Source organism: Bos grunniens, chromosome 12 (assembly GCF_055505025.1).
Source record: "Bos grunniens cultivar Pamir isolate PY7600 chromosome 12, Bosgru_T2T1.0, whole genome shotgun sequence".
In the NCBI taxonomy this organism is placed as follows: Eukaryota; Metazoa; Chordata; class Mammalia; order Artiodactyla; family Bovidae; genus Bos; species Bos grunniens.
This window is the reverse complement of record NC_141176.1, coordinates 26,112,636-26,140,133: the sequence shown is the minus strand read 5'-3', so window position 1 is coordinate 26,140,133 and position 27,498 is coordinate 26,112,636. Positions and strand designations below refer to the sequence as shown.

Below are 27,498 nucleotides of genomic sequence, written 5' to 3'. Positions count from 1 at the left end.
AGGTACAAAAAATTTAGAGAGGTAGAAGTTTTGTAAATATACAGAATCAAATGATTGGCAGTATTGTGATACATCATGAATTCAGGAAGATAACCCCTAATTTACTGATTTTATACAGCACTAAGGTATTGTCAGACTAAGTCTGAGACACGTATTCCACTGACTGACACTTCCCTTCCAACTTTATTTTAGGTCCTTGCGTACACTGAGGGACTTCATGGAAAATGGATGTTCAGCGAGATACGAGCTGTATTTTCAAGACGTTATCTTCTACAAAATACTGCTTTGGAAGTGTTTATGGCAAACCGAAGTAAGTCTCCTTAAATATTTTTTTAAAAACGTGCTGTTCATATTTGAATGTTAACGATTGACATGATGTGACACTGACTTGATTTTTTGCATTGTATTTCTTTCTTTGATATGCTGCTGCTAATGCAAAAATAAAAATTAAAGAAGAATGTATTTGTTTGAAAATGTTAATCCTAGGATAAACTTATAAGGAAATCTAATTTCCATGAAGATTCATTACCTTTACAAATAAATCATGAAAGGCACTTGAAAAATGATTTCTGAAATTGATGGTTAGCTCTCCTGTGGTTTTCTAAATCATGTTTTTTCTTCTTGCCACAGCTTCAGTTATGTTTAATTTCCCTGATCAAGCAACAGTAAAAAAAGTCGTCTATAGCTTGCCTCGAGTTGGAGTAGGGACCAGCTATGGTTTGCCACAAGCCAGGTAATTATATCATATTACACATTATCTATGGTTTGCTAACATATTTCCATCTAAATACAACAAAAATCTGAATAGAGTTAAGCCATTGTAATTATTTTGAAAACCTAGGAATTGTCTTCCTCTGCAGGTCATTTGTAGGGAAAGAGGTTATGAAAACAGCTATTTTAAGAATGACAGAATAGGGCATAATTTTATTTAACATAATTTTATTTAAATGACTAAGAAAGTTGATTGCATCTTATAGTAAGCATGTTAAGACATTTTTGCTGAAGATCTTATGAAAGACATACCAAAAGCCTCATGATGTTTGTAATTAACTGTTGTGTAATAACATATAGTTTTTTTATAAAAGTTGTGTAAAAAGACTTCTTCATTACAGTAACAAAACTCTTAGGGTTTATTGAGATTAAGAGTCATTCATTATGGTGTAGTTATAATCATTTCCTGAATCTTTCATCTTTGTATTTTAAATGCATTATTTTGAAATCTTACTTAGTCAAAGATACTATTCTGTGTAGAAAACATGGTCAGTAATTATGTATCACTAATATCAATTAGTTGGTTTTGGCTGCGAGTAACTGAATAACTGACTAAAAGTGGTTTAACCAATAGAGTTTTGGTTGTGGGAGGTTTGTTTTATTAAAGAGGTGGAATTAAAAAGAAGTTGCCACGGGATCCCCTGGTAGCTCAGTGGTAAAGAATCCACCTGCCAGTGTAGAAGACACAAATTCGATCCCTGATCCAGGAAGACCCCACGTGCCATGGAGCAACTAAGCCCATGCACGACGACTGCTGCGCCTGTGCTCTAGAGCCTGTGAGCCGTAACTGCTGAGCCTGTGCTGCAGCTACTGAAGTCTGCGTGCCTAGAGCCTGTGCTCTCCAACAGGAGAAGGCACCACAGTGAGAGGCCCACAAACCACACCTGGAGAGCAGTCCCCACACACAACGAGAGAAAAGCGACAGGGAAGACCCAGTACAGCCAAAAATAAATATATATATAAATAAAAATATAAAGCATAAAAAAAGGAGTTGCCAGTATTGGCTCAGAGGTTCAGTAATGTCAGGACTCTAAGTTGGCCTCATGTTCACAAAATAACCACTACTGCTCCGAATACCACATCTTCATACAACTGCGTTCAAGTGCGAGAAGGACACAAAGGACTTCGTGAAATTCTGTGTTTTAGATTGGAGTATATTTAGAAGTGCCTTTGCCCAGAATGGAGTCACCTTCCTGCCCCTCAAACAATCACTGAACACTGAACGTGAAGCCAAATCATCCCCTACAAGTCAAGGAAAAATATACCTCTGAGCTCCCTGCCACTTCCTATCTGAAAAAAATACACTTTGTGTTGTTAAGGAAGAAAGAGAATAATGGGCTTTGGGCAGACAAGCAACAGTGTCTTCCATGTAGATCATTAAGTGCCTGGGAGTTATTCCAGAGCACTGCATGCATGGAAAGGAAAACCAATCTTTGTCTACCTTCCCCTTAAATAGGCTACAGACATTTAAAAGACAGGAACTGTGTCTTATTTATCTTTTAATCTACAATACCTAGCACACTGCCTAATTGCAAAGGTGCTTTTAAGTGCTACTCAACTAGAGTTACCCTACATTACAAAGTCTCTATTCTCATATTAAGCTTATAGTGTAAAACCAATTCGCAGACGTGTATGCACATGCTCAGGATATTTGCTGTTTTGAACAACAAAATTCACTTAAGACATTAGTAGACAATGAAGTACTTATATAAAATACAAGTCAAAAGAAAAATGCATTTAATCTAGCAAAAAAAAATGACGTTAGTTTTGCAAGGCTTATTCTTACTGAATCTTAGCTGACTCTTAGTAATCACTACTTCCTTTCGCAAGTACCTACAAATTGTTTAATCATCAAGTCAAGGATTTTTCCGGGAATTGACATTAAGAACTCACAAATAGGCCTAACTTTTTCCTTTTAAAGAATAATCATCTGCCTCCTGGCATACTTCTCAATGACCATAATTCTTCAAAGATTACCAGTAGAGTTTTCTGATTTCTTTTGGTATTCTTCTACTTTTCAGGACCTGAAATCATTTAAAACAATCAGAAACTCTTTTACTATATTCCTTATTTCTTATGAGTGTAATTTTCCTTTCAACCACATTTAGTCTCAAATTTTTGGAATGCTATTCTTCTTGATGGAAAAACTGGAAACAAAGCATATGTTTAGTAACTGGAGATTCTATCTGAAGACACTTTTTTGTTACTCCCTTTGTGTTCCCCACAAAGACTCAACTCATTAAGTTTCCTAATAAAATACTCATAAGTTCAGTTTTGTTTATTTCCTGTGATATTTAGCCTTGGAGGTAGCAGATGGAGGTTGGCAGAACATTGAATCAAGGCTCAGACCTGCCACTTACTGGCTGGGTAACAATGATAGGGTCTGATCTGATTGTAGGAACTCAGTACATATATGTTGAAAGAATGAATAACATGAAGCAAGAAGACTGAAGTTCTCATCTGCTATAAAATGGGCACAGTGTTTTATGAAAGATGAAGTCCTGAGACCATAAAATGAATGCACTTTGTGGACTGTGAACACACATATACACTATACACATGCATGTGGGCATGCACACATAGATATAGATGGTAGGTAGGTAAGGAGGTAGGGAGCTGGGTGAGTAGGTAAACAGATATACACACAGACACCTACAAAGAGTGTATGATATGTAAGAGCCTATTACATTTAGAAAATTGTCAAAGGGAAGGGATGATGTCTGACTCCTACAAATAGAAGTCTTCCAGCTGAGAGTATCTTGGTAAATCACCAAGGAATCCATTCTTTACTTTGTTTCTTTGACATCAGGTTTTGTCAGTTTTGGAGAAGGCAATGGCACCCCACTCCAGTACTACTGCTTGGAAAATCCCATGGATGGAGGGGCCTGGCAGGCTGCAGTCCATGGGGTCGCTAAGAGTCAGGCACGACTGAGCAACTTCACTTTCACTTTTCACTTTCATGCATTGGAGAAGAAAATGGCAACCCACTCCAGTGTTCTTGCCTGGAGAATCCCAGGGGCAGGGGAGCCTGGTGGGCTGACATCTATGGGGTCGCCACAGAGTCGGACACAACTGAAGCGACTTAGCAGTAGCAGCTTGTCAGTTTAAAGCAGAGTTTATCAAACGCTTCAAGGGCTTCCCTGGTGGCTCAGATGGTGAAGCGTCTGACCACAACGCAGGAGACCCACGTTCAATCCCTGAGTCAGGAAGATCCCCTGGAGAAGGAAATGGAAATCCACTCTAGTACTCTTGCCCGGAAAATTCCATGGACTGAGGAGCCTGGTGGGCTACAGTCCATGGGGTCGCAAAAGAGTTGGACGTGACTAAGCAACTTCGCTTTCACTTATCAAACGCTAGGGAATATACCCTAAACTAAGCCCCAAGGAGACTGCTTTAGAAGCAAACAGACAAAAATGATCAAACTCAAAGGCAGGTATACTGCCAGAAAATCGACTTCATGTATCACTTATGCCACTTCTTGGGCAAGCCCACCAAAGAGATCACATTGCAAAGATTTAGAACAAAAGGAATATTTCCATAAAGCTAGCAGAAAAGACCATGATTCTGGGAATGGTTGAAGGCAGGAGAAGGGGATAACAGAGGATGAGATGGTTGGATGGCATCACCAAATTGATGGACATGAGTTTGAGCAAGCTCCGGGAGCTGGTGATGGACAGGGAAGCCTGGCGTGCTGCAGTCCATGGGGTCGCAAAGAGTCGGATGTGACTGCACTGAACTGAGCAGAGCCTAATGAACACCCTTTTAGTTTACATGCATGTCTCATTTGCTGAGCACTTTCCAAGTCCCAGGGACTATACTTTGTGTTCAAGTTTATAGGCATTAGTTTTTAGCTTATAAACAGCAGACACTTATTTCTGGTAGTTCTGGAGGATAGAAAGTCCAGGATCACTAGCAGATTTGGTGTCTGCTGATGGCCCAACTCCAGGTTCATAGATGGTCATCCTGTCCATGTGTCCTCACGTGGCAGAGGGGCACTCAGCCCTTAATTCTTAAAACCATGTGGATTCTTAATGGATTTCTTTTTTAAATTTTTTTCTTTCTTTCTTTCTTTTTTGCCGTACATGTGGCATGAGGGATATTAAGTTCCTCCACCAGTGACCAAATGGTTGCCCCTTGAAGCAGCAGCATGGAGCCTTAACCACCAGATGGACAAGGAAGTTCCTTAATGGAGTTCTTATCCCATATTACAGATAGGAAGTTTTTGGTTTAGATAAGTTACTTATCTTGCCCAAGATCATAGCCTACTCTCTTAATTTCTATTTGGTGTCATCTATCAAAGTGGTCCACATTAGTCAAAAGAGCAATACCCTTACCCCATGCATAATGATAGAAAAATACTGACAAAGAATTTGTCCGTTTTCTAGACTCCATACTGATTGCCATTGTTTGGTTAATGTATTGCTATTTTCTATTCAGACGGTCATTATAATCAATAAATTTTGAGTATAGTTAGATTCTTTACTTACTAAGAATATACCTTGTTGCATATATAGAGTTAATGATTTTAAATGGTTACCATTTGTTATAGTACTTAGTATTTTTTTCCAGAAGGCAATTTTATCTACTTCTTATTCCCCAGTTGTAAAAGCATTTTTGTGTAGCCCAAATATGTACCAACTATACTCATTCAAATGTCTAAATGTTTTTAGGATATTTTTAATAGCCCTAATGATTTACTATTTACCATTTTGCTTCTTCTTATGATTGAATTTATTTATTTATTTTTTGAATTTCATCTGTCTTTATCCATTATTTTTTTGAGGGATAGAAATCCAATAACTCAAGTCATTTGGTTTAGACCCCACTCTAGTTCAAGTATTGTTAAATGCTAAGGACATAACAGTATGTATAACATAGTTCCTGCTCTCAGCGAGTTTATAGTAGAAAAGAGAGAGCAGTAAACAGGAAAAACTAGTCCTTCCCATGAACTTGCTAATAGTAATCTGATTTTCTAAATTCATTTCGTATGCCTGTATTTTTCTTCACAACTTCATACTCTAAGAATCACATGATAACCTTCTCCCATGAGTCCCATTATTTATCCTTATCACAATTTGTTAGGTCTTGGTTTTTGAGTGTTTTTGGTGCTCAGGATTATTTCCGTATCAGCAGTTTTCTTCTTAAATTTTCTAGGTTTAAAATGTCAACAAATAAATTTACAACTTTATTCTATACTTTGCTTTTAGCAGACTAAGCATACTGCTGGTAATAGTTTTAGTCAGATTAGCAAGAATATGATTACAATAGTAATACAGTTAAAGTTGGACTAAGCACATAATTATAATAGTGGCAAATAAGAATTGGGTCAATATAGTTTATTAATTGATAATTCAGAAAATATTTTAGCATGTTGCTATGACAAATGCAGGATCAAGGCTAAAATTTATAGCATAAATAATTGTGTAAGTGAGAGTATCTGGCCTGGAAAATTTGTGAATAGTGGTGCTGGAATGGCTTAAAATCTGGAAGCCCTTTTAGTAGCCCTGTGAAAATCATATTGCCAGTTAATTGAAAAGTGTACTAAGATATAGTATTTAAGTATGAAATATATATTCCCCTGACCATTGCAATTAGGATTATATAGTTCTTATGGAATCCTTAGGATCTATTATCTCAAGTATATATAACTAGGAAAGCTCCAAAAATGTTAATATGTGACCAGGCTGCTACAAAATATTAAGTTAACATTTTAAGCATTGAGTTAGACATAATTATTTTTTAAATTCTTAATTCAAATTTTAATTTGACACACCGAGTTTATTCCCATTCTTCCTTCGTCCTTCCTTTTCTTCAACCCTTATATCTTGGGTTTCTCTGGTGGCTCAGTGGTAAGAAATCCACCTGCCAGTGCAGGAGACACAGGTTCAGTCCTTGGGTTGGGAAGATCCCCTGGAGAAGGAAATGGAAACACACTCCAGTATTCTTGCCTGGGAAATCCCATGAACAGAACTTGGCTGACTACAGTCCATGGGGTCACAAAAAGTTGGACATGACTTAGCAACTAAAGAGCAAAATATGTCTTAGCTCTTGCCATGGTTATTAAGATCTCATGTGAATGTAAACATGATAATAAAACATGGGAGATAAAAATAGTCTTAGGTCCGCAGCTCCCACCGTGGAGCCCTCAGATATCACAGTGAAATCTCAGGCCTACTGCAGGGCGTTTTACGTTTTTTTAGGGAAATACAGCTGCTGCTGCTGCTGCTGCGACCTCATAGACGGCAGGCCACCAGGCTCCCCCGTCCCTGGGATTCTCCAGGCAAGAACACTGGAGTGGGTTGCCATTTCCTTCTGCAATGCATGAAAGTGAAAAGTGAAAGTGAAGTCGCTGAGTCTTGTCCGACTCAGCGACCCCATGGACTGCAGCCTACCAGGCTCCTCCATTGATGGGATTTTCCAGGCAAGAGTGCTGGAGTGGGGTGCCATTGCCTTCTCCAAAGGAAATACAGCAGCATCTATCAAATGCTGCACGAACTCAGCTCAACTTAGTTTTAATCTTCAACATTTGATGGCACTGCATTCTTGTATTCTTTTTGATGACATCTTAGCTTTGTGAAACTAATTTTCAGGGGTTGCTATGGTTTAAAAAAAGAACAGGCACTCCATGAAAATTCATGTGGGACAGAAAATGAAAATGGTAGTGTCAGGTATGATTCCCAGGTTTAAGAAGCTGTACAGTGCCCAACAGGTGTGCACTGCACCCCTTTAGTAAGTAATTGTGGTTATTTAAGAAGGAAATAAAATACTATTTTTCTTTCAGTTTTTGAATATTGTATTCTCAAACAGCTACTAAGTTGTTATGGCTCAAGTGTTAAGTTATTTAGACCTAACTACTCAATAAGGAGAACTGTTAGATGTTTCTCTTGGGCTAGGGGCACCAGGAAAAAATTCCTGAGACACTAAAGGTGGCATAAATTCGAAATGTTTGCGAACTTCTTTGTTAAGTGGTGATTGTTTTAGAAACTCAGCCTTATCATGCTTTCACAAAATCAGTCAGCTTTTAGAGAAACACATCCCTTCAAAGGTTCATAATTTACACAAATTCTCCTGACTTACTCTCTTAAGATATTCCTATGTTCCTTCTTCTATTCCTATATTTTCAAAGATATTCCTTTATTTTCAAAGTTCTCAGTTGTTTGCTTTTGACCTTCTAGAGGATTATGTGTCATGTGGTTAGAGGCTGTGCTCATGTGCACACTCTGTGGGGAGACAGGCTTAAAAAGTTCAGTGGGGTCATTATTATATAAGGTTTGAGTCAAATGCTTATAAGCTGCTACCTGACCATCTACCTAGCATCTTAGCATGGGGTAAGTTTGCTGTGTTGTTTAAAAGCTACTTTGACTTATTTTGAGTACAGTTTCACCTTTTTTGTTCTTGTTGACTTGTAAAATATCCACTTGGAGCAATGTTATACAAATCGTGCTTTCATATTGATTTATTCTAAATAAATATGTGTATCTTCTCTGTAATAGATTTTTTCAAATATTGCTAGTTCTATAACTAAAATGTTTTTTGTAATTTATCTAAGAAGGATACACCATATATCAAATTATATCAAATCCATATATTAGTTATTATTTGAGTTATAAAGGTTATGAGTTTAAAGAAATTGTTATAATTTGCTTAATTGCTAGGAGGATATCACTGGCCACTCCTCGACAGCTTTATAAATCTTCCAACATGACTCAGCGCTGGCAAAGAAGGGAAATTTCAAACTTCGAATATTTGATGTTTCTTAATACTATAGCAGGTAAGACATCTCATTCTTTAATCTCATAATATGTTTATGTTCATCAAAATCCTCGATAATGTGACTTGATGGAATACATTGTTCTCCTTGGGATTCAAAAACAGCATCAGAATAAATATTGAAGCACTCACATTAGATTGCTATCAGAAACTATACCAGCTAGCACTAAGGTTTAGTTGCATTTTCTTGTTGAAGGGGCTTTTCCTTACTCTCCTTCAGCCATTTCCTTTGCTGACAGCTTTGTCTGAAGGTTTATTAGAGTCAACAAACCATTGCCAGAGAGTGTCTGGAAATAATAATGGGAAAATGTAATTTCACTACTTTGTCATTCTCATCAGTAGCAGCTAGACAGGAGAATAACAACAGGATTCTGCCTAGTACAGATGTCACCTGGATTGTGGCGTGATTGGGTTACAACATGTTTTTTTCCTTAAAAATCTTCAAATGAAAATATAAAATCAGATTGCATTTCTGAATGACGAGTAACTGCCATCAACTTTAACAATACCATGCTTGTAAATTAACAGAGGGTAGTGGTTTTATTTTTCTGCTAAATCAGTGGTCATCAGTGGCTGAGTATGTCTATGAGATTTAAGTACCTGTTTCTTTTTTTCTTAAGTTAGGCTCCAAAGCCCTTATTCATGTTGAATTACAAAGAGTTTGCTTCTGTAAATCAGGCTCTACAAAAACTTTTTTTTTTACAATAAGATAAATTTAAATAACTATGCAGTTGCCTGGAAAATCCCATGGATGGAGGAGCCTGGTAGGCTGCAGTCCATGGGCTCGCTAAGAGTCGGACAAGACTCTGCGACTTCACTTTCACTTTACACTTTCATGCATTGGAGAAGGAAATGGCAACCCACTCCAGTGTTCTTGCCTGGAGAATCCCAGGGACGGGGGAGCCTGGTGGGCTGCCGTCTATTGGGTCGCACAGAGTCGGACACGACTGAAGCGACTTAGCAGCAGCAGCATATGTGTATGATTATTCTTTTTTTGTGAATGAATGCTCAGAACTGTGGATTTAGAGCCCTGTTCTCTGAATCACTGCTTAAAAGGATAACTGTGTAGTATAGCTCTTTTATAATCTATTATATGTGTATGAATATGAGTGCTATAGGTTTATATTAAATATGGATGATATAGATATGTATTAAATAGACAGAATAACTCAATTTGTTGACATAAAGGGATAAATAGTTGTTTAAAATGGTCTTGCATTTTAATCATTTACTACATATTATAGTATTAATGCCTTTGTTAAATAGGATGCTAGAGGTACAACCAAAGAACTGTTTTATTACATATATTAATTTTTATTGTATACTTTATACACACATCACCATTATATAGACATATCTTCATGACATATTTATATATATTCACATCATAGTCTATACAATGTATATATCTTTTAAAAAACCTATTTACTTACTCAAAAATAAAGGAAATATGTTATGCTATTTAATTAATACATATTATATACATATAGAGAGTAGAATGAACTTAAACATCTAAAATGTAAAAAACCTAATTTCATTAGTATATTTAGGTAAGCAGCATGATGTAACATAAGTATCATTGCCAAAGTAAAAAAGGATAGAATATCAAATCTGCCAACTTCTGTCTTAGACCATAGGTGAAATTTCAAGTTTTAACTTTATCTTGGACTTTAAATCTTTTAGTAGCCATGTTTGATATTTCTTTGCATATGTTTTAAAACTGATATGTTTAGTCTTATATCATCTTGTCCTATACTATTGCTTGTAATATTTTCTTGCTTTCCCCGCTGTTTTGTTTTTCTTTGGCCATTTAAATAAATTTCTGCCTACTTTTTTTAGAGATTTATAACATAAGCTTTTTGTTACTGCTTCTCCTAGAGAATTGATACTGATATGTTTACATTTTTTAAAAAATGTTTCTGAAATATATTTCTGTTGCCTTTGAACTAAAAAATGAATTAACATTTTAAATCAGTCCTATGCAAAATAAGAACTTTCACTCAATGTACTTCTTCATTGCTTATCTTTTTCAATATAATTTACTACCAGAATCCATATTATTATGAAACACTTGTTTTTGGAGTCCATATATTTTTGCATATTAAGATGGGTTTTGACTTTTTATTAAAATCTTCTCATTAATACAGTATATTGTTTTCAACTACATGGATCTTTGGGGCTTCCCTGGTAGCTCAAAAGAATCCTCCTGCAATGCAGGAAACCCAGGTTTGATCCCTGAGTCAGAAAGATCCCCTAGAGAAGGAAATGGCAATCCACTCCAGTACTCTTGCCAGGAGAATTCCATGGACAGAGGACCCTGTTGGGCTACAGTCCATGGTGTCACAGAGTTGGACACAACTCAGCAACTTTCACTTTTCACATGGATCTTTACCTGATTTTTTAGGATAAAGTTCTCTTTTATTTCCTTCTGTGGTATTCTTCCATATTCCCTGTGTTAGGTTTCTCTATTATCTATCCTTCAAAGATCTGTCAAGACTCATGGTCTATCATATGTCATGGATAAGCGTATGACTTTTCCCCCTAGATTCTGGTACCTTTTTGGAGCTTTTGGAATTAAAACTGAAAGACGTGGTGGTATGCCTCACTCCTAGTTCAGTTTCCAGTGGAGCTGGCATTTTTCCTAAAAGGTTTTGCTGTTCTAAAATGGAATTCTCTCTGCCTGTCCTGGATGGAGTGTTATCTAGTTGGCTGTGTTAAAGGACACGTCTAGTCTCCGTCCCTTCTCACTGCCTCTTACTTATGTCAGCTACATTTCCCAAAGTGTGGTCCACAGTTCCAGCTGTCACCACTACCTGCTTCATGCCTGTTGCTTTCTGGCAGTTGCTCTGTCTAACTCTAGAAAAATTGCAGACTTGATAGAGATAACATCATGATCTGGTCTAAAAGCTTCCCTGACCAGTATGAAGTGAAAGTATTAGTCACTCAGTGGTCTCCAACTCTTTGTGACCCCATGGACTCTAGACCGCCAGGCACCTCTGTCTGTGGAATTTCCCAGACAAGAATACTGGGGTGGGTTGCCGTTCCCTTCTCCAAGGAATCTTCCCAACCCAAGGATCAAACTCAGGCCTCCTGAACTGCAGGCAGACTCTTCACTGTCTGAGCCACCAGGCAAGCCCACCCTGAGCAGTATAGACAGAGCTTTTCTTTCTGGTTGGGACAATCTTTGGGTTTCTGAGCCAGGACACACAGATAGTAAGGGGAATTTGAGTGTCTTCCTAACTTCTTTTGAATAATTGTGGTCTGTTTTATTTGGTGACATAAAAAATGTATACACCACAGGCGTCTTTTAAAAGAATGTATTGAGTATTTTCCTTAATATGATTATAAGTAAATATGAAAGTCTGTCTATTGTAGACAATAGAGTAAAAAGAAGTATAAAGCAGGTGAAGAGTCTCCCTGCAATATGGGAGACCTGGGTTCGATCCCTGGGTTGGGAAGATCCCTGGAGAAGGAAATGGCTACCCACTCCAGTATTTTTGCCTGGAGGATCCCCAGGGCAGAGGACCCTGATGGGCTACAGTCTATGGGGTCATGACAAGTTGGACACGACTGAGCAACTTCACATTTACGTTTAGGAATCAGAGCATTGCCACTACTCGGGTGAATGAAATATACATAAGGGAGCATTTTAAGACAGCTGATGGTTAAGTGTTGAATAAGTGCTATAAATAGTGAATGGTGTAAGAGCTAAGCAAACCAGATGAATTTTAAGAATGTGTTTGGGGAGGAAAAAAAAAAAAGAACAGAGCTTTACAAATTTCTGCCAGTTGAATATGTGTTCTGTGTTCAGTAGACGTGAGTATCACAGCTTGGCTACTACTGGAGCTGTTGGTTAACAGCCAGACTATAAACAGTCTGAATCTAGGAGTCAGTATAGTTTTGTAGTAGAAGGCAATGCAATATGAAATTTTAGGAAAATTAAACTGATAGCTGTATTTCACATGAATCAGAAATCAGATTCCTTAAAGTTAGGAAGAGCTATTGGGAGAGCCTTTAGAACTCTAGATATGAAATCGACTTGTTCATCATTCTGAACACTTCTACTATGTGGCATGTACTGTGTTTGGCACTAACACTTCAGAGGAGAGCACTGCATGGTTTCTGCCTTTGAAGGGGTCATGGTATACTCAGGAAAACAGATATGTATACCAGCAATTCCAGCAAAAAGTCATAATTATTATAATGAGAAAATATACAAAGTTATTGGGCTTCCCTGGTAGCTCAGCTGGTAAAGAATCCACCTGCAATGCAGGAGACCCCAGTTTGATTCCTGGGTCAGGAAGATCTGCTGGATAAGGGATAGGCTGTCCACTCCAGCATTCTCAGGCTTCCCTCATGGCTCAACTGGTAAAGAATCCGCCTGCATTGTGGGGGACCTGGGTTCAATCCCTGGATTGGGAAGATACCCTGGAGAAGGGAACGGCTACCCACTCCAGTATTCTGGTTGCAAAGTCGGATGCAACTTTCACTTTCATTTGAAGTCTTAAATCCAGAAGGCAATATACTTACAGGAAAAGTTTCTTGTAGTCTTTTCATAGGCTTCTCTCATAGGCAACATTTAAGTTGAAAATTGAAAGAGGAATAAGCATTCACTAGAAAGTAAAGCAGAAGTCATTCCAAGAAAAAAGAAAATATGGGCTCAAAAATTGGATTACAGCTGTAGTAACAAGTATGGCAGGGAAAAAAAGTAAACAATTTAATGCACAGTGTCATTATACAGAAGGTAGAAGTCACTGTAATATACTCTAGTTTAGTGATTTACAAAGTAGGTCCCCCACCCAGCAGTATTTGTATCACCTGGGGACTTAGAGACACAATTTTTCAGATCCCTTCTCAAACCAACCGAGTCAGAAACTTGAAGTGAGGCCCAGCCCTCTGCATTGCAGGGAGCCTTCTAGGTGGTTCTTATGCTTAAAGTTTAACCATGATTGGTCTAACCATTTAAGATCTAATTATCAAAACAAGATTTACGTATGAACACATGTAGAACATACAAGAAAGCATGCAGTCAAGTGTTGTTAACTGTAATAAAAATTTAGAGAAGTGAGAGATTAGTATGACCTAGTCTAATCAAGGGAAGCCTCATAGAAAAAGATGGGCTTTAAATGTATTCTAAGGATTTTGTCATATGTAGATGATTATGTGGATAAAATGAACCTTCATATAAGAGTAGAATGACAACCTGTAAAAGTTATAAAATACATACAGAGGTACTCACCCTGCATGTATTCCTGCAAATTCTTCCTTTGCTATAGTCTTGAAGTTCTAAGTAGAGGAGCCAGTTTATATTGAGCACCAGCATTAGTTAAGCTGAAGAACTGATGCTTTTGAACTGTGGTGTTGGAGAAGACTCTCAATAGTCCTTTGGACTGCAAGGAGATCAAACCTAAAGGATCAAATCCTAAAGGAAATCAGTCCTGAATATTCATTGAAAGGACTGATGCTGAAGCTGAAACTCCAATACTTTGGCCACCTGATGCGAAGAACTGACTTCTTGGAAAAGGCCCTGATGCTAGGAAAGATTGAAGGCAAGAGAAGGGGATGACAGAGGATGAGATGGTTGGATGGCATCACCGATTCAATGGACATAAGTTTGAGCAAGCTGCAGGATTTGGTGATTGACAGGGAAGCCTGGCATGCTGCAGTCCGTGGGGTCACAAAGAGTTGGATGCGAATGAACTGAACTGACCCAGCATTAAAGAGTTGGGTGATGCTTTTATAAAGAAACTTCACCAAAGCCACTATTGAGTACTTGATTAGGAAGCAGCTAGAATTGCCTATTTTCCTGAATTGTGGAGAATATCATATATATCCATTCATCTCTTCTTAATGGAACACTTTTCAAAGTTCTTTAAAGGCAGGACTCTAAAGGATCCTAGAATAAAGGGAACTATAAAGATGTTAAACTGTACCAGGACCACTTTGACTAACACAGTTCTACTGAATTATCATGTTGTTTCATTGCACAGTTTTAGGGATATAGTTATTGTTCAGTAAATACTTAAGTCAATTGATTGAAACTTTAGATTTATCAGTGTTCTTATTGACACATTATATTTAATTTGCTGAGTAACCCAAAGGCAACAAATGGTTGGCTTATATTTTATCATAGTCTTCTTTAAACATTTCTTTAATTACTCTTAATATCAAGATTTAGGAAAAATATTTTTATTATTTCTTTGTTTAGTCTTATTATTTCTTTTTTAAACACTTCTTTAATATTAATAGCAGCATTCAGAAAAAATGGTAAAAGTTAATGTTTATTGAGACATTTATAATGTTGCAAACACTGAGGGTTTCCTTCTAAGTGTTTTCCATTAAGTGTTTTCTTTAGTGTTTCCACTAAGTGGTCCTAAGTGTTTTAGGTGTGTTTACTCATTTAATCCTAACAATAGCCCTGGTCCTTAACCCCATTTCACCACTGAGGAGATGAGGTACAGAGAAGTAAATAACTTGCCCACATCACAGAACTAATAAGTGAAGTCGAGATTCTAATGTCGGTGGTTTAGCTGTAGAGCATCACTCAACTTCTGTACCACACTGTCTCAGGATATTAATGGTGCTGTTCAATTTTTACCTCATCAGCCTTCATCCATAGCTGCTTTTAAGACTGAAAAAAAATTAATGATTCTTAGACAATCATTTTTAATTTGTATTTCACCAAAAGAACTTCTGATGTTTATTTACCATCATGACTTTTGTCCATAGGGATATGCTAGCACTAGATCTGGGCCTTGAATTATTATCTCTAATGTAGATCCTGGTACATGTTCATTTGGGTCTCAGATCCAGAGAAACAAACTCTGAGACAGAAATGTGCTTGCAGGTAGTTTATTGGAGAGTGTCCTTGGGATCAGTGTCTGTAGGGGAGTGAAGAAAGTAGGACAGAGCAGGAGAACTTGAGCCCCAGAGTAACTGCAGGAAAGGCCTCACCAGGTCCCACAGGAAACCGGGAGCTGGGATACCTTTCAGAGATGTCTTGCCCTGAGGCAAGGTGGCCAGGCCTTTGTTTCCTACAGTTAGCAGTCAGTGGATGGAGACTCCTAGGAAAGACTTAGAACCTTAGATGAGAGGGCTTTCTTCTGATGATTACAACTCCCGGAGAATGCCGCCAGCCACGACGCGAGCCACACAGTCACCAACCCCACATCCAGGATGGAGTGGTTCTCAGAATCATCTGGAGGGCTTGCTGAAACACAGGTTCTGATTCAGTAGGTTTAGGGTGGGGCTTAAAAGTTTCTATTTCTAATAAGTCCCCATGTGATCCCGATGCCACTGCTCCAGTGTCCACATTTGGAGAACCACCATGTTACACCTATATTCTTAAAAGAAATACTTTACAATAATTGCCTTAATCTCCTATAGCATTCACACCTTCTGTGGCACTGTCTATGCTACGCATGTTGGCACTTAAGGTAATGTGCCCTTAACATTTTATGTCTGTATCACTTCTTTCCAATAAGATTATGAAGTCAAAGTTTTGCTCTATAAACTCTCATCAAATTGAGCTAATTTAATATTCATACTCTGTGTTGGCATGATTTTATAATCTATTATGTGAATGCACTAGAATCGCTGGATAAGGGATTCTTTAAATTTCCTGGATTAAACAAAAGAGTTACAGAATAGAAACCGATTGAGAAGATGAAACAACCCTTTCTGGCTTCAAGTTTTTTAAAATATAGGGCAATGTGACTTAATAAATCCACATGTTCTGTAAAAAATATTCTAGTAATTCTCTTGCAATCTCAGATTTACCGTTTTTCTCCATAACTTTAACATGAAATGTGAATTACATTTTATGACTCATTTCTTGCTGTCCGTTTCTTGAGGTCTCTCATACTTGGACAATTTGTCTTTTCTCCGTTATAGATTCTTTTAAAAATAAGACTAAAACAGACAGCAGCAGTGTCCTAGTATTAATACAGTATGTAGATTTTTAGACCCTCATGTGACATATGTGTATATATATATACAATTGCATATAAATAGTTTATATATGTGCATTTTGTAAAAATACTTCACATAGTAAAAGAAGCTTATCAAATATTCAGAAAACATACTGTTTTGAAAAGTCACCTAAAAGCCCATAAATGCTTTCATGGCCTTTATTTTGTTATGTTTATAAATTTAACAAATATACTATAGAAAAATGGAAATATACAAAATTATAATTTAAAATTTTCATCAGTCCTAAGTTTAGCCATAAATATCATATTTAAGATTTTGGTGATTTTTCTGTGTGTGGTAATCTTTAGGATTCTGCTACACCTAAAGGTTTACATTCTACTTTTCCCATCTCATTAAATAGTATTTGAAAGCATAATCTTTAAAACTACATGAAAGTCTCACATAGAACTGTTGTAAAATTTATTTAACTATTTTAAAACAACAGGTTTTTTTTAATTTTTAAAGAAATTTAAAGAAATTAATTTTTAAAGAACAAAGCTCGTGGAGGTGATGGAATACCAGTTGAGCTATTTCAAATCCTGAAAGATGATACTGTGAAAGTGCTGCACTCAATATGCCAGCAAATTTGGACAACTCAGCAGTGGCCACAGGACTGGAAAAGGTCAGTTTTCATTCCAGTCCCAAAGAAAGGCAATGCCAAAGAATGTTCAAACTACCACACAGTTGGACTCATCTCACACGCTAGTAAAGTAATGCTCAAAATTCTCCAAGCCAGGCTTCAGCAATATGTGAACCGTGAACTTCCAGTTCAAGCTGGTTTTAGAAAAGGCAGAGGAACCAGAGATCAAATTGCCAACATCCGCTGGATCATGGAAAAAGCAAGAGAGTTCCAGAAAAACATCTCTTTCTGCTTTATTGACTATGCCAAAGCCTTTGACTGTGTGGATCACAATAAACTGTGGAAAATTCTGAAAGAGATGGGAATACCAGACCACCTGACCTGCCTCTTGAGAAACCTGTATGCAGGTCAGGAAGCAACAGTTAGAAGCAACAGTTAGAACTGGACATGGAACAACAGACTGGTTCCAAATAGGAAAAGGAGTATGTCAAGGCTGTATATTGTCACCCTGCTTATTTAACTTCTATGCCGAGTACATCATGAGAAATGCTGGGCTGGAGGAAGCACAAGCTGGAATCAAGATTGCTGGGATAAATGTCAATAACCTTAGATATGCAGATGACACCACCCTTATGGCAGAAAGTGAAGAAGAACTAAAGAGCCTCGTGATGAAAGTGAAAGAGGAGAGTGAAAAAGTTGGCTTAAAGCTCAACATTCAGAAAACAAAGATCATGGCATCCAGTCCCATCACTTCATGGCAAATAGATGGGGAAACGGTGGAAACAGTATCAGACTTTATTTTTCTGGGCTCCAAAATCACTGCAGATGGTGATTGCAGCCATGAAATTAAAAGACACTTACTCCTTGGAAGGAAAGTTATGACCAACCTAGACACCGTATTAAAAAGCAGAGACATTACTTTGCCAACAAAGGTCCGTCTAGTCAAGGCTATAGTTTTTCCAGTGCTCATATATGGATGTGAGAGTTGGACTATAAAGAAAGCTGATCACTGAAGAATTGATGCTTTTGAACTGTGGTGTTGGGGAAGATTCTTGAGAGTCCCTTGGACTGCAAGGAGATCCAACCAGTCTATCCTAAAGGAGATCAGTCCTGGGTGTTCATTGGAAGGACTGATGTTGAAGCTGAAACTCTAATCCTTTGGCCACATGATGCAAAGAGCTGACTCATTTGAAAAAACCCTGATGCTGGGAAAGATTGAGGACAGGAGGAGAAGGGGACGACAGAGGATGAGATGGTTGGATGGCATCGCCGACTCGATGGACATGGGTTTGGGTGGACTCCAGGAGCTGGTGATGGACAGGGAGGCCTGGTGTACTGCGGTTCGTGGGGTCACAATGAGTCGAATACGACTGAGCAACTGAACTGAACTGAACTGAAAGAACATTAAGTTTTGAAAGATTTTCAATGATGCTTAGAGTTTGACTAAAAATGTGAGCTCAACCTCTAACTTCCAGAGTTGACCTAATTTCTGTTTATTATGCTTCAAAAGATACAGCCTATGCCTCATTTTGTACTTTATCAGATAAGACTGTGAACAAGGTGTTAAAATCTGGCATTAAAAAAAAAATAGAGTAACTGCTAACATAGCTTCATGTAAGTGATCCAGTTAGGTTTGGAAGGTTTCTTAAAAAGCTTTCTGAGTTGTTTTTTATATGATCAGCTAATGAATTCAGCACAACTTCCTCAACCCCAACCTTTTTCTCCTGTTTAGCATTTTCCACTTTTTTCCTCTGTGATGTACAAGCCCTCCCTGGTTAATTATGTATATATTTAGCTACTGCATGTGTTGAGCTTATTATTGTCATCTAATTAGATGTAACTTGAACTGCTTGCTTCTAGAAAAATCATTAAAAATTCTTTCCTAATGACCTAGAGATGACAAAATGTCTGTAAAGTGTGAAGAAGCAGACAAGCACAGGAACATCGCTCTTAAAGAGTGTTAATCCAGATGCTACAATCATCTAATTAAACAATATTTTGCTGTCATTAACATTTTCACCAAGGAATTGCAGTTATAATTTCTTTGTCAGCTGTCTCTAGATCACTTTACCTTCAAAACTAAAGTGCCATATAAAAACATTAAATTGGATGGTTTAATTAAAAGTTATTTTTTTTAAATGAAGAAACATATCTAGTGTTTTTGAGATCTCATTTACTGTGTTCACTTTTATTGTTTGAGTAGATTAGTATTATAAGCTTATGATATTTAATATTCGTCTTCCAAGATAAGTCTTTATAAGCATAGTTAGTAAAAAAAAAAAAAAAAAAGCTCTTCACTTATTACTACTGGGAAAAGAAAGGAACCCTACCAATTACAGCACAAGGTTATTTACTAAATTTCAATTATCCAAAAAAATTCATAAATACCTATATTTACCAGAACCTAACAGGTATTACTTTGAAAATATTTCACTTTTTTGGTTAATTTTGTAAACAGCAGTTGTTGTTTTTTCATTTCACAAAGGTGTTTAATAAAATAGCTAATTTGTGGCTAAAACTTATAAATGGAAAATACCAGAGTACCAACTTCATCCATAAGGGTTTTAAATACATCATGAGTTTTTAATTAAAATCAAGAATATATATTTGCTGTCCATGTTGCAAAGCCTTTATGTGGAGATTTTTATATAAAAAGATTTTAATGTAACTGTCAGAACAGCTATTTGTATTGTTTATTGTATTTATTAGATTTTAAATGGCTTTAGTAATTTAAAACTTACCAAAGTTTTCTAAGCATTTATTTTTAAAGAATCTTCCAAAGATTATTAAAAGTGAATTACAAAAAATGCAGGACAGGTTAAGTATGGTGAGCTGTGATTGTTGGCAGCCATCAATTTGTATGTGTGTGGTAGAGTATACTTTCTTTTTAAAATTTTTTTCCTAAAAATAGCATTATGTCTTTTATTAGAAAATCATTTCTAGAAAAAGCCAGTGTCTTCAAGTATGGTCTCTATTTTTATGCTGTTTGTGCTTAAACAATACATTTAAGTACTGAGTTAATGTAAATTGGCATTTTATTTATTTTATTTTGACAGTTTTTCCTTGTTATGAAATGTCATCAGAAATTTTTAAAATATATATATAATTTTCAGCTGTTCATTTATTTATATAAGTAATATGTTACATAAATAACATCAAATTAATCTTGGAAAATACACTTACATTGGAAGACCTCACTTTCATTAAAATCTATAGATTTTTAAGGAGAATGGTAGCTGAAAGAATGGCAGAGCTCTAAATATGGCAGGGAACTACTTAGAACCCTAGAGATAGCTCTGCCCAGCCAGGCTAGATTCCCTGTGTATGTACAAGCGTAGAAAACACACCTGAGAGTCATCAGGGGTCCTAGATTAATAGGAACATGAACTCTCAGTAATAATATTAAATCTTAGAATTTCACATTGTGTATCTTACAGTGACTGCTTTAGAAGAATGTCTCCATATTCTGCTAAAGAAAAACTTTAATTAAAAGGTTCCAAATTCTTGTTTACTCTCATCACTATTTGCAAATGTAAAGTAAGCACATTCATTGGCTGCCAATATGCCCTTCTGGTGGTTTAACATGCATGCTCACGAGGCCATTCTCTCTCTTGTGTACTTCTGTGCCTTTACACAGTCCTCATCCTCCAACAGGACTGTCCTGCAGTTTCCATTCTTTATTTGGCTTATGTTTGTTCATATTTTAAAATCTGGCTCAATTTATCCCATTTTTATCACGTATGTATTCATTCTTTCAACAGCTATCCATCAGACAAACAGAATATTCAACACAAAGAGTTTTGCTTTTTATTTTTAAAGCTCAGACCCTACATTTTGGAGTTTACAGGACTAGTGGAGAAGCAGGCAAATATTAGCTGTAACACATCTGTGACAGTGCTATGGCAGAGAACAAAGAGGAAATCCTGTTACTCTCACCTCATTTCAGGAAATGTAAAGTGGGAGTGACATTCTGCTTCCTTTCAATTGCCTTCATATATGATAAGCACCTACATTAATTTATGCATTTAAAACAATAGGTATTTTTGTTGTAAAATGCAGAGATTCTCATCAGATCAGATCAGTCGTGTCCGACTCTTTGCGACCCCATGAATCGCAGCACGCCAGGCCTCCCTGTCCATCACCAACTCCCGGAGTTCACTGAGACTCACGTCCATCGAATCAGTGATGCCATCCAGCCATCTCATCGTCTGTCGTCCCCTTCTCCTCCTGCCCCCAATCCCTCCCAGCATCAGGGTCTTTTCCAATGAATCAGCTCTTCGCATGAGGTGGCCAAAGTACTGGAGTTTCAGCTTTAGCATCAGTCCTTCCAAAGAAATCCCAGGGCTGATCTTCAGAATGGACTGGTTGGATCTCCTTGGAGTCCAAGGGACTCTCAAGAGTCTTCTCCAACACCACAGTTCAAAAGCATCAATTCTTCAGTGCTCACATAAGAACAGATAAAACAATCACCCAATAAAATGTTTACTCAGTGAATTAATTAATTTGATTTCATGCTTATAATTGTTAACAGATTTAGTTCTTCCTCAGATTATGTGGTTTTTTTTTCTATTTCACAATCAATGAGCAATTGCTACAAGAGTAGGTATCATTTAATGTCAGTTCTTGAAGATAGATAAGAAAATGTATGTATATCTGTGCTACTGTTATACTAATATGGTGTGTGCAACAAGGCGTACAAGGTGAAATCCATATCACTAATATCAGGGAAATAGCTATTTTTTATGGGCTTGAATGGAAATCTAGAAAGTCCTATGTTCTCATATCATATTTTTACAAGAAACAATCTTGTCCAACAAAAGTTGTCTTTGGACCCTGTTTCTTTAATCATGTTTCTCTTAATTTCATCTGATCATTTGTAATTTCAATATCAGTTTAATCAGGATGAGCCTGTGCTGTGCTCTCCCTAAGTTTGCCACAGCCCCACAGGCTTCAGTATCCTACCCCCAAAAAATTATTATGTCTAAAACTAAAAAACAAACAAACAGGAAAAAATATTCAGCTAGCATTCAGGAGCTCCCCGCTAAACTGAAACAACATAATAGGAAAAGAAAATTTGTGAGCTTAAGGGAGTGAAAAAAAGCGTGCTTGACATTCGCCTCATTGCTTTTCCATACTGACTTCGGTGTACTTCCATTAACTTGAAAATTCTCTACTTTGATTGTCAAGAGAAGCACAATGTAGTATTCAGTGTGCTGGTAATAGAATTTTTAGATATATACTCGGTATAATAGAATACCATCACATGATCTGCAAGTGGGCAGGCCAGCTGGTGACCTCCCCCACGATCACTTTCAGGGAGCTTGGCCTACAAGGCTCTGCTTCCAACGTGACAGAAGCATCTTCATCACATACAGCTGGAAAGAGATGGAACATGGAGCATCAAGTGCCAAGTTGCAGTGAACCAAGCCTGGAGGTGCCGATACCAACTGTCTTCACATTCTGTTGACTAGAACTTAAGCCCCACAGCCATAGCTACTCATAAGGGAGCCTAAGAAACATGGTCTAGGCCAGGAAGAAGAGAGATTGATTATGACAGATAGCTAGCAATCACTTCAAGTTATCTTACAAAAAAGTAATTCTCATTACTTACTTCTATATTATTATTGAGTGAATTCACTTGAAACACGTTGTTGTAAGTGCTTTTGATTAAATACAGACATAGTTCAGTAAACAAAAGAGTTACTTCTGCAATGCAATAGTTGCCTCATTGATTATAAAGATGGTCAACACTTTCCTAAGCAGTTAGTGTATACAGATTTCATGTCTCTCTTTCTTTACTAGGACGGACATACAATGATCTGAACCAATACCCCGTGTTTCCATGGGTATTAACAAACTATGAATCAGAAGAGCTGGATTTGACTCTTCCGGGAAACTTCAGGGATCTATCAAAGGTAACTTTTAAATACATAGAAGTCAATTTTCTTTGTAAGGCTATACTCTAAAAACATTTCTACCAGAGTATGTATGTTCAATTAGTGTTGTAAGAAAGGTAAAGCTGAATGTTTCCTCTTTTTGCACTCAGCATCTAAATTTCATCAACCCTTAACATAGGAGTTAAGCTATAAGAAGTTAAATTAGTACTAGTATAGACAAAATGAAATGGCTATTTGAGGAATAGCATATGTAAGGACAGGTTGTTCTGATATTCTGGGTTTTAAAGGTTCAGGCCAGAAACTTCAAATTAGTACAAAATATGACCAATAATTTATGCGATATATTTCTTAGATGATAGACATGTTATCTTAACCGTAGTACATACATACATTGGAGAGAAGCTTTATAAGGAAAAAGAAAGTAGGACACACTAATTTATCAAGGATCTGTTAAGATAAAAGAAGATTTGTCCCAAAAATAGCAAGAAAAAAATACATAATGAATGATAAGAATAAAAAGCCAATTTTTGGTTCGTTCACCTCATTTGCTGAGACAAAACTTAATGTGGGATATGAAACTCTTTGAAATTCAGTGAAGAACTAGATACTCAACCCCAAAAGCTTCTCTCTAGCCTCAGCTAAAGTCATAGCCAGGCCGTAAAGTTTAGATAGTTTAGCCATTTTAAGCCTCAGCTCATCCACTCTGGATTTTCTGTCTTCCTTGGTTGTCTAGTTTAGTATTCCACAACAGCATGAAAGGCATATGTGCATATGTGTATACTTTTGGTTTTGGCGGGGAGAAGGTTAAAGAGCTCATGAAAAAGTGTAGTATAAGCCCTGCAAGGCAGGAAAGTGAGCGATATAACCAATTTAAGTTTAATCTCACAGACAGTTTTTAACTTAGCACACCTTCTCTTGCCTTTTTTTCTTGCCTTTGAAAATTAGATCCACATAAGTTGAAGTTCTCTATGTCACTGCTTATAGTTGTGGGAGCTGAAGCCATTCTCTTTGCCTCAGTATCCCCATTCGTAATATGAGAATAAGTCCTACTTCATACAGTTGTGAAGGTCTAATGACATGTGCGTTTAAAGAATGTAACATAGCTCTTGGATCATAGAAGCACTTCATGAATATGAGCTGTTATTACATATGGAATGTTTCTTAGCCCGTGGCTGAAGCCTGTGTACTAATTTTTCCATGTTATCTGCCCTTCGCTCTCTAGTTCTTATATTTTATGGGACTTCCCATCAAACTTGCTAGCTCATTGCTGATTTTAGCTGTGCTGTTATAGGTACTTCAGGGACATAAGGGATCAGTTAGCCAGCATCTTATTGAGAGTCACATAGCTGGTAGAAAAGTGCTAGCAATTGAATTTCAATATGGCTGCAAAAGTAATAATTTTTCCATTGTGATTACACTGAACAAAAATCTTTAATCATTTACTGTGTACAAATAAGTATTCAGAGTCAGGCAGAATTCATAAGGCCTGCCCTTCAGAAGCAAATCTGATTATGGATTATCTGAATGATAAAATCATTTTCTGTAAAATTAAATAAGAATGAACTATATTATATAGGGAAGTACATGAGAAGCAGTAAATAGAGGTTAGGAACAAGAACTCTGTAGCTAGACTGCCTGGCAGATCCTAATTCTGCCACTTACTGGCTTTGAGGCTTTAGACAACTATTTCATTTCTCTTTTCCTCAGTTTCCTCACTTGTATAATGAGGACAGTAATAATAGGGTTGTTGTTGAATTGGTAAGTGTAAAAATACTGAGAGCACCTGGCATATCAGCATTAGCTAATACATTGTGTATAAATATAATGTAGTAAATCATTGATATATACTTTGAATTATCTTTCAAGTTTCAAATAAGGATGATAAATATACACTGTTACATCCTTATTGAAATTAGGATGTTTGAACAGTATGCATTTCTGACATGAATTTCTAAGATTGAGGTATAATCTTTAGATGTAAAACAAGACCAAACTAACTTATAAATGTGGAGGTGAAAACTGTTAAATTAGTTCTTTAACAAAATCTTATTAACATGTGTTTTACTTAACATTAATTCAAGTCACTATGTATTAGACACTATGTGTATATACATGTACATGTGTGTATGTATATATATTTATACACACACAATGAAATGTATAGTGTAGATTCTCATATAGCATCTTACATGAGAATTCCTCTCATGTAGTTCCCTATATAATATAGTTCATCCTTATTTAATTTTACAGAAAATTATTTTATCATTCAGATAGTCATGTAGCATGTTACATAGTGTTATAACCTCATGAGTTAACTACTGCTATGGGTATTTCAGATTATTTTTAGCAAGGGAAGAAAGCCCTTTTTCTTTGAAATCAACTGGGATATTATGATGAAAGGAGGCTTACAGACCAAAATTCCTCTCTTTCCTCCATTTACGTGTCCATTCTTTAATTCAACACACATTCACACACATTAATTCAACACACACCACACATTTACTGTATGTATGTTAAGCCCTGTCCTAGGTGAAGGAGTGTACAGGAGTCAGTAAAGACGTATCTTAGCCATCTTGGAGAGACTCCAGTCCAGAGCTGAGAGGAAGACTCAGATACCAGAAATTTGGGAATCCAGCATTATGGCAGTAGGTATAGTGTGGGCTGGAACAGACTGAAAAATGCAAGCTCAAGTACACTAAGACATTTGGACTCAAAGGTTCTTGAAACATTATCCCAACCAAAGAAAATATAGCCTTCAACTTGATTAATATGGATGAGATAAGGCATATGGTAAAATATTTACTATTAATTATAGATTTTTAGTTTATTCTTATAGAAAAGATAAGTTAAATGAGGAAATCACAATTTCTAAAGTAATTAGAATATGTAAACATTCTTCAAGTTTTTAAAGATGATCTATGTAACCTGTATGCCTTTTGCCAGAACTTTTCCTTTTGTGACCCACATGTGCTCTAGTAATTTTATTTAGTGCTAGATAAATAAAAGAGGTAAACAGACAGCCTAAACAAATTAGGCGACATGAACGCTGACTACTTTTGCAAACATAGAGTCCTTCATATTGTGAACTTTTGAACCCATGGTTCTTAAGGGGTAGATCACTTTTTCTTCCAATTCTATGTTCTATTCTTTAGCAATTTGTTCTTTACATTCTGTCAAAATAACATGATAGAAAATGGTAGCAAATTAAAACCTTGATCTGTTAGTAAATTATTCTTACATTGTTTCCCGTGCTTAATTGAATTTCTTAATAGGAACTTCTTACAAATGGGCTACAAACTAGAAACCATCCTGTATAAAAATCATTAATAAGATTTTAGTGTATGAAAATATATCATATTATATGCCTAATGGGAAAATGATATTTGAAGCATAATAATATAACTGGAAAGAAAAACTTCTAATGATGCAACAATATTACAGTGAAGAGATTACCATTGAGGAGCACATGAAATTCTTGTAGTTATAACCAGTACTACAAATAAAATTTTTAATGAAAAGTCTGTTAATCTTCAGAAATTCAAGGGATATTTGGAATATTTGAACAGTAGTATTAACCAGAAACATTCTAAAAGCTCTCCAATAACAAAAGTTTTTCCTACACAAAATTTAGGACCCAAGTCATAATTTCTATCAGTAAATAAATTTTAGAATTTGTTTTAGTAAACATTTAGAGCCTCAACTAATTTTTAGTTCTTTACTGCATAAAAGTTAAGACATTAAGAAATGTACAGTCCCTGTAAAAAGTCACAGATTATTTCTTTTCTTTCTTTATACCTCTGCATTGCATTGGTTTCATAAATACTAGTTGTGTCAGGACTTCTGATGAAGGTTTCAGACAGCCCAGCTTAAGCAGTTGTCTTGAACAGTAAATAAACATTATTGGTTCTCACAACTAAAAAACAGTCTTTTGGACTCTGTGGGAGAGGGAGAGGGTGGGAGGATTTGGGAGAATGGCATTGAAACATGTATAATATCATATATGAAACGAGTCGCCAGTCCAGGTTCGATGCACGATACTAGATGCTTGGGGCTGGTGCACTGGGACGACCCAGAGGGATGGTATGGGGAGGGAGGAGGGAGGAGGGTTCAGGATGGAGAACATATGTATACCTGTGGTGGATTCATTTTGATATATGGCAAAACCAATACAATATTGTAAAGTTAAAAAATTAAATTAAATTTAAAAAAAATTCAGAGGAGGAAGGTTTAGTTTTCAGTCAGGTTTCTTTTTCCAGTGATGCAAATAATGCCACCAAGTACCGAGTTCTTTCCACCATTCTGCTCTGCCTTCCCCTCTGTGAGCTTTGTATTCACTCTCTACTAGATAGCTTCCTGTAGCTCCAAGAAATCCCCTTTTAGGAGCAAAATGACCATGACAGTTCCAGACTCATATCAAACTATCCAAAGAAAGCATCTCACCAAGTTCCTCTTGTGAAAGACAAAAGAAACTTTGCTTTCTTAGAAATCCCAGAAAATGTCTCCTCATGT

General features: G+C 36.6%; 1 protein-coding gene across 9 annotated transcripts in view; it reads left to right on the top strand.

Annotated features, from left to right (window-relative positions):
- NBEA (neurobeachin) overlaps window positions 1–27,498 on the top strand; it is a 672,061-nt gene that overhangs the window by 542,778 nt on the left and 101,785 nt on the right. For all 9 annotated transcript variants that reach the window (XM_086329378.1, XM_086329374.1, XM_086329377.1 and 6 more), the window contains 4 exons: window positions 193–310; window positions 631–733; window positions 8,427–8,542; window positions 22,895–23,007. In XM_086329378.1, the coding sequence (XP_086185504.1) occupies window positions 193–310; window positions 631–733; window positions 8,427–8,542; window positions 22,895–23,007 (450 nt within the window). The remainder of the gene's footprint in view (window positions 1–192; window positions 311–630; window positions 734–8,426; window positions 8,543–22,894; window positions 23,008–27,498) is intronic.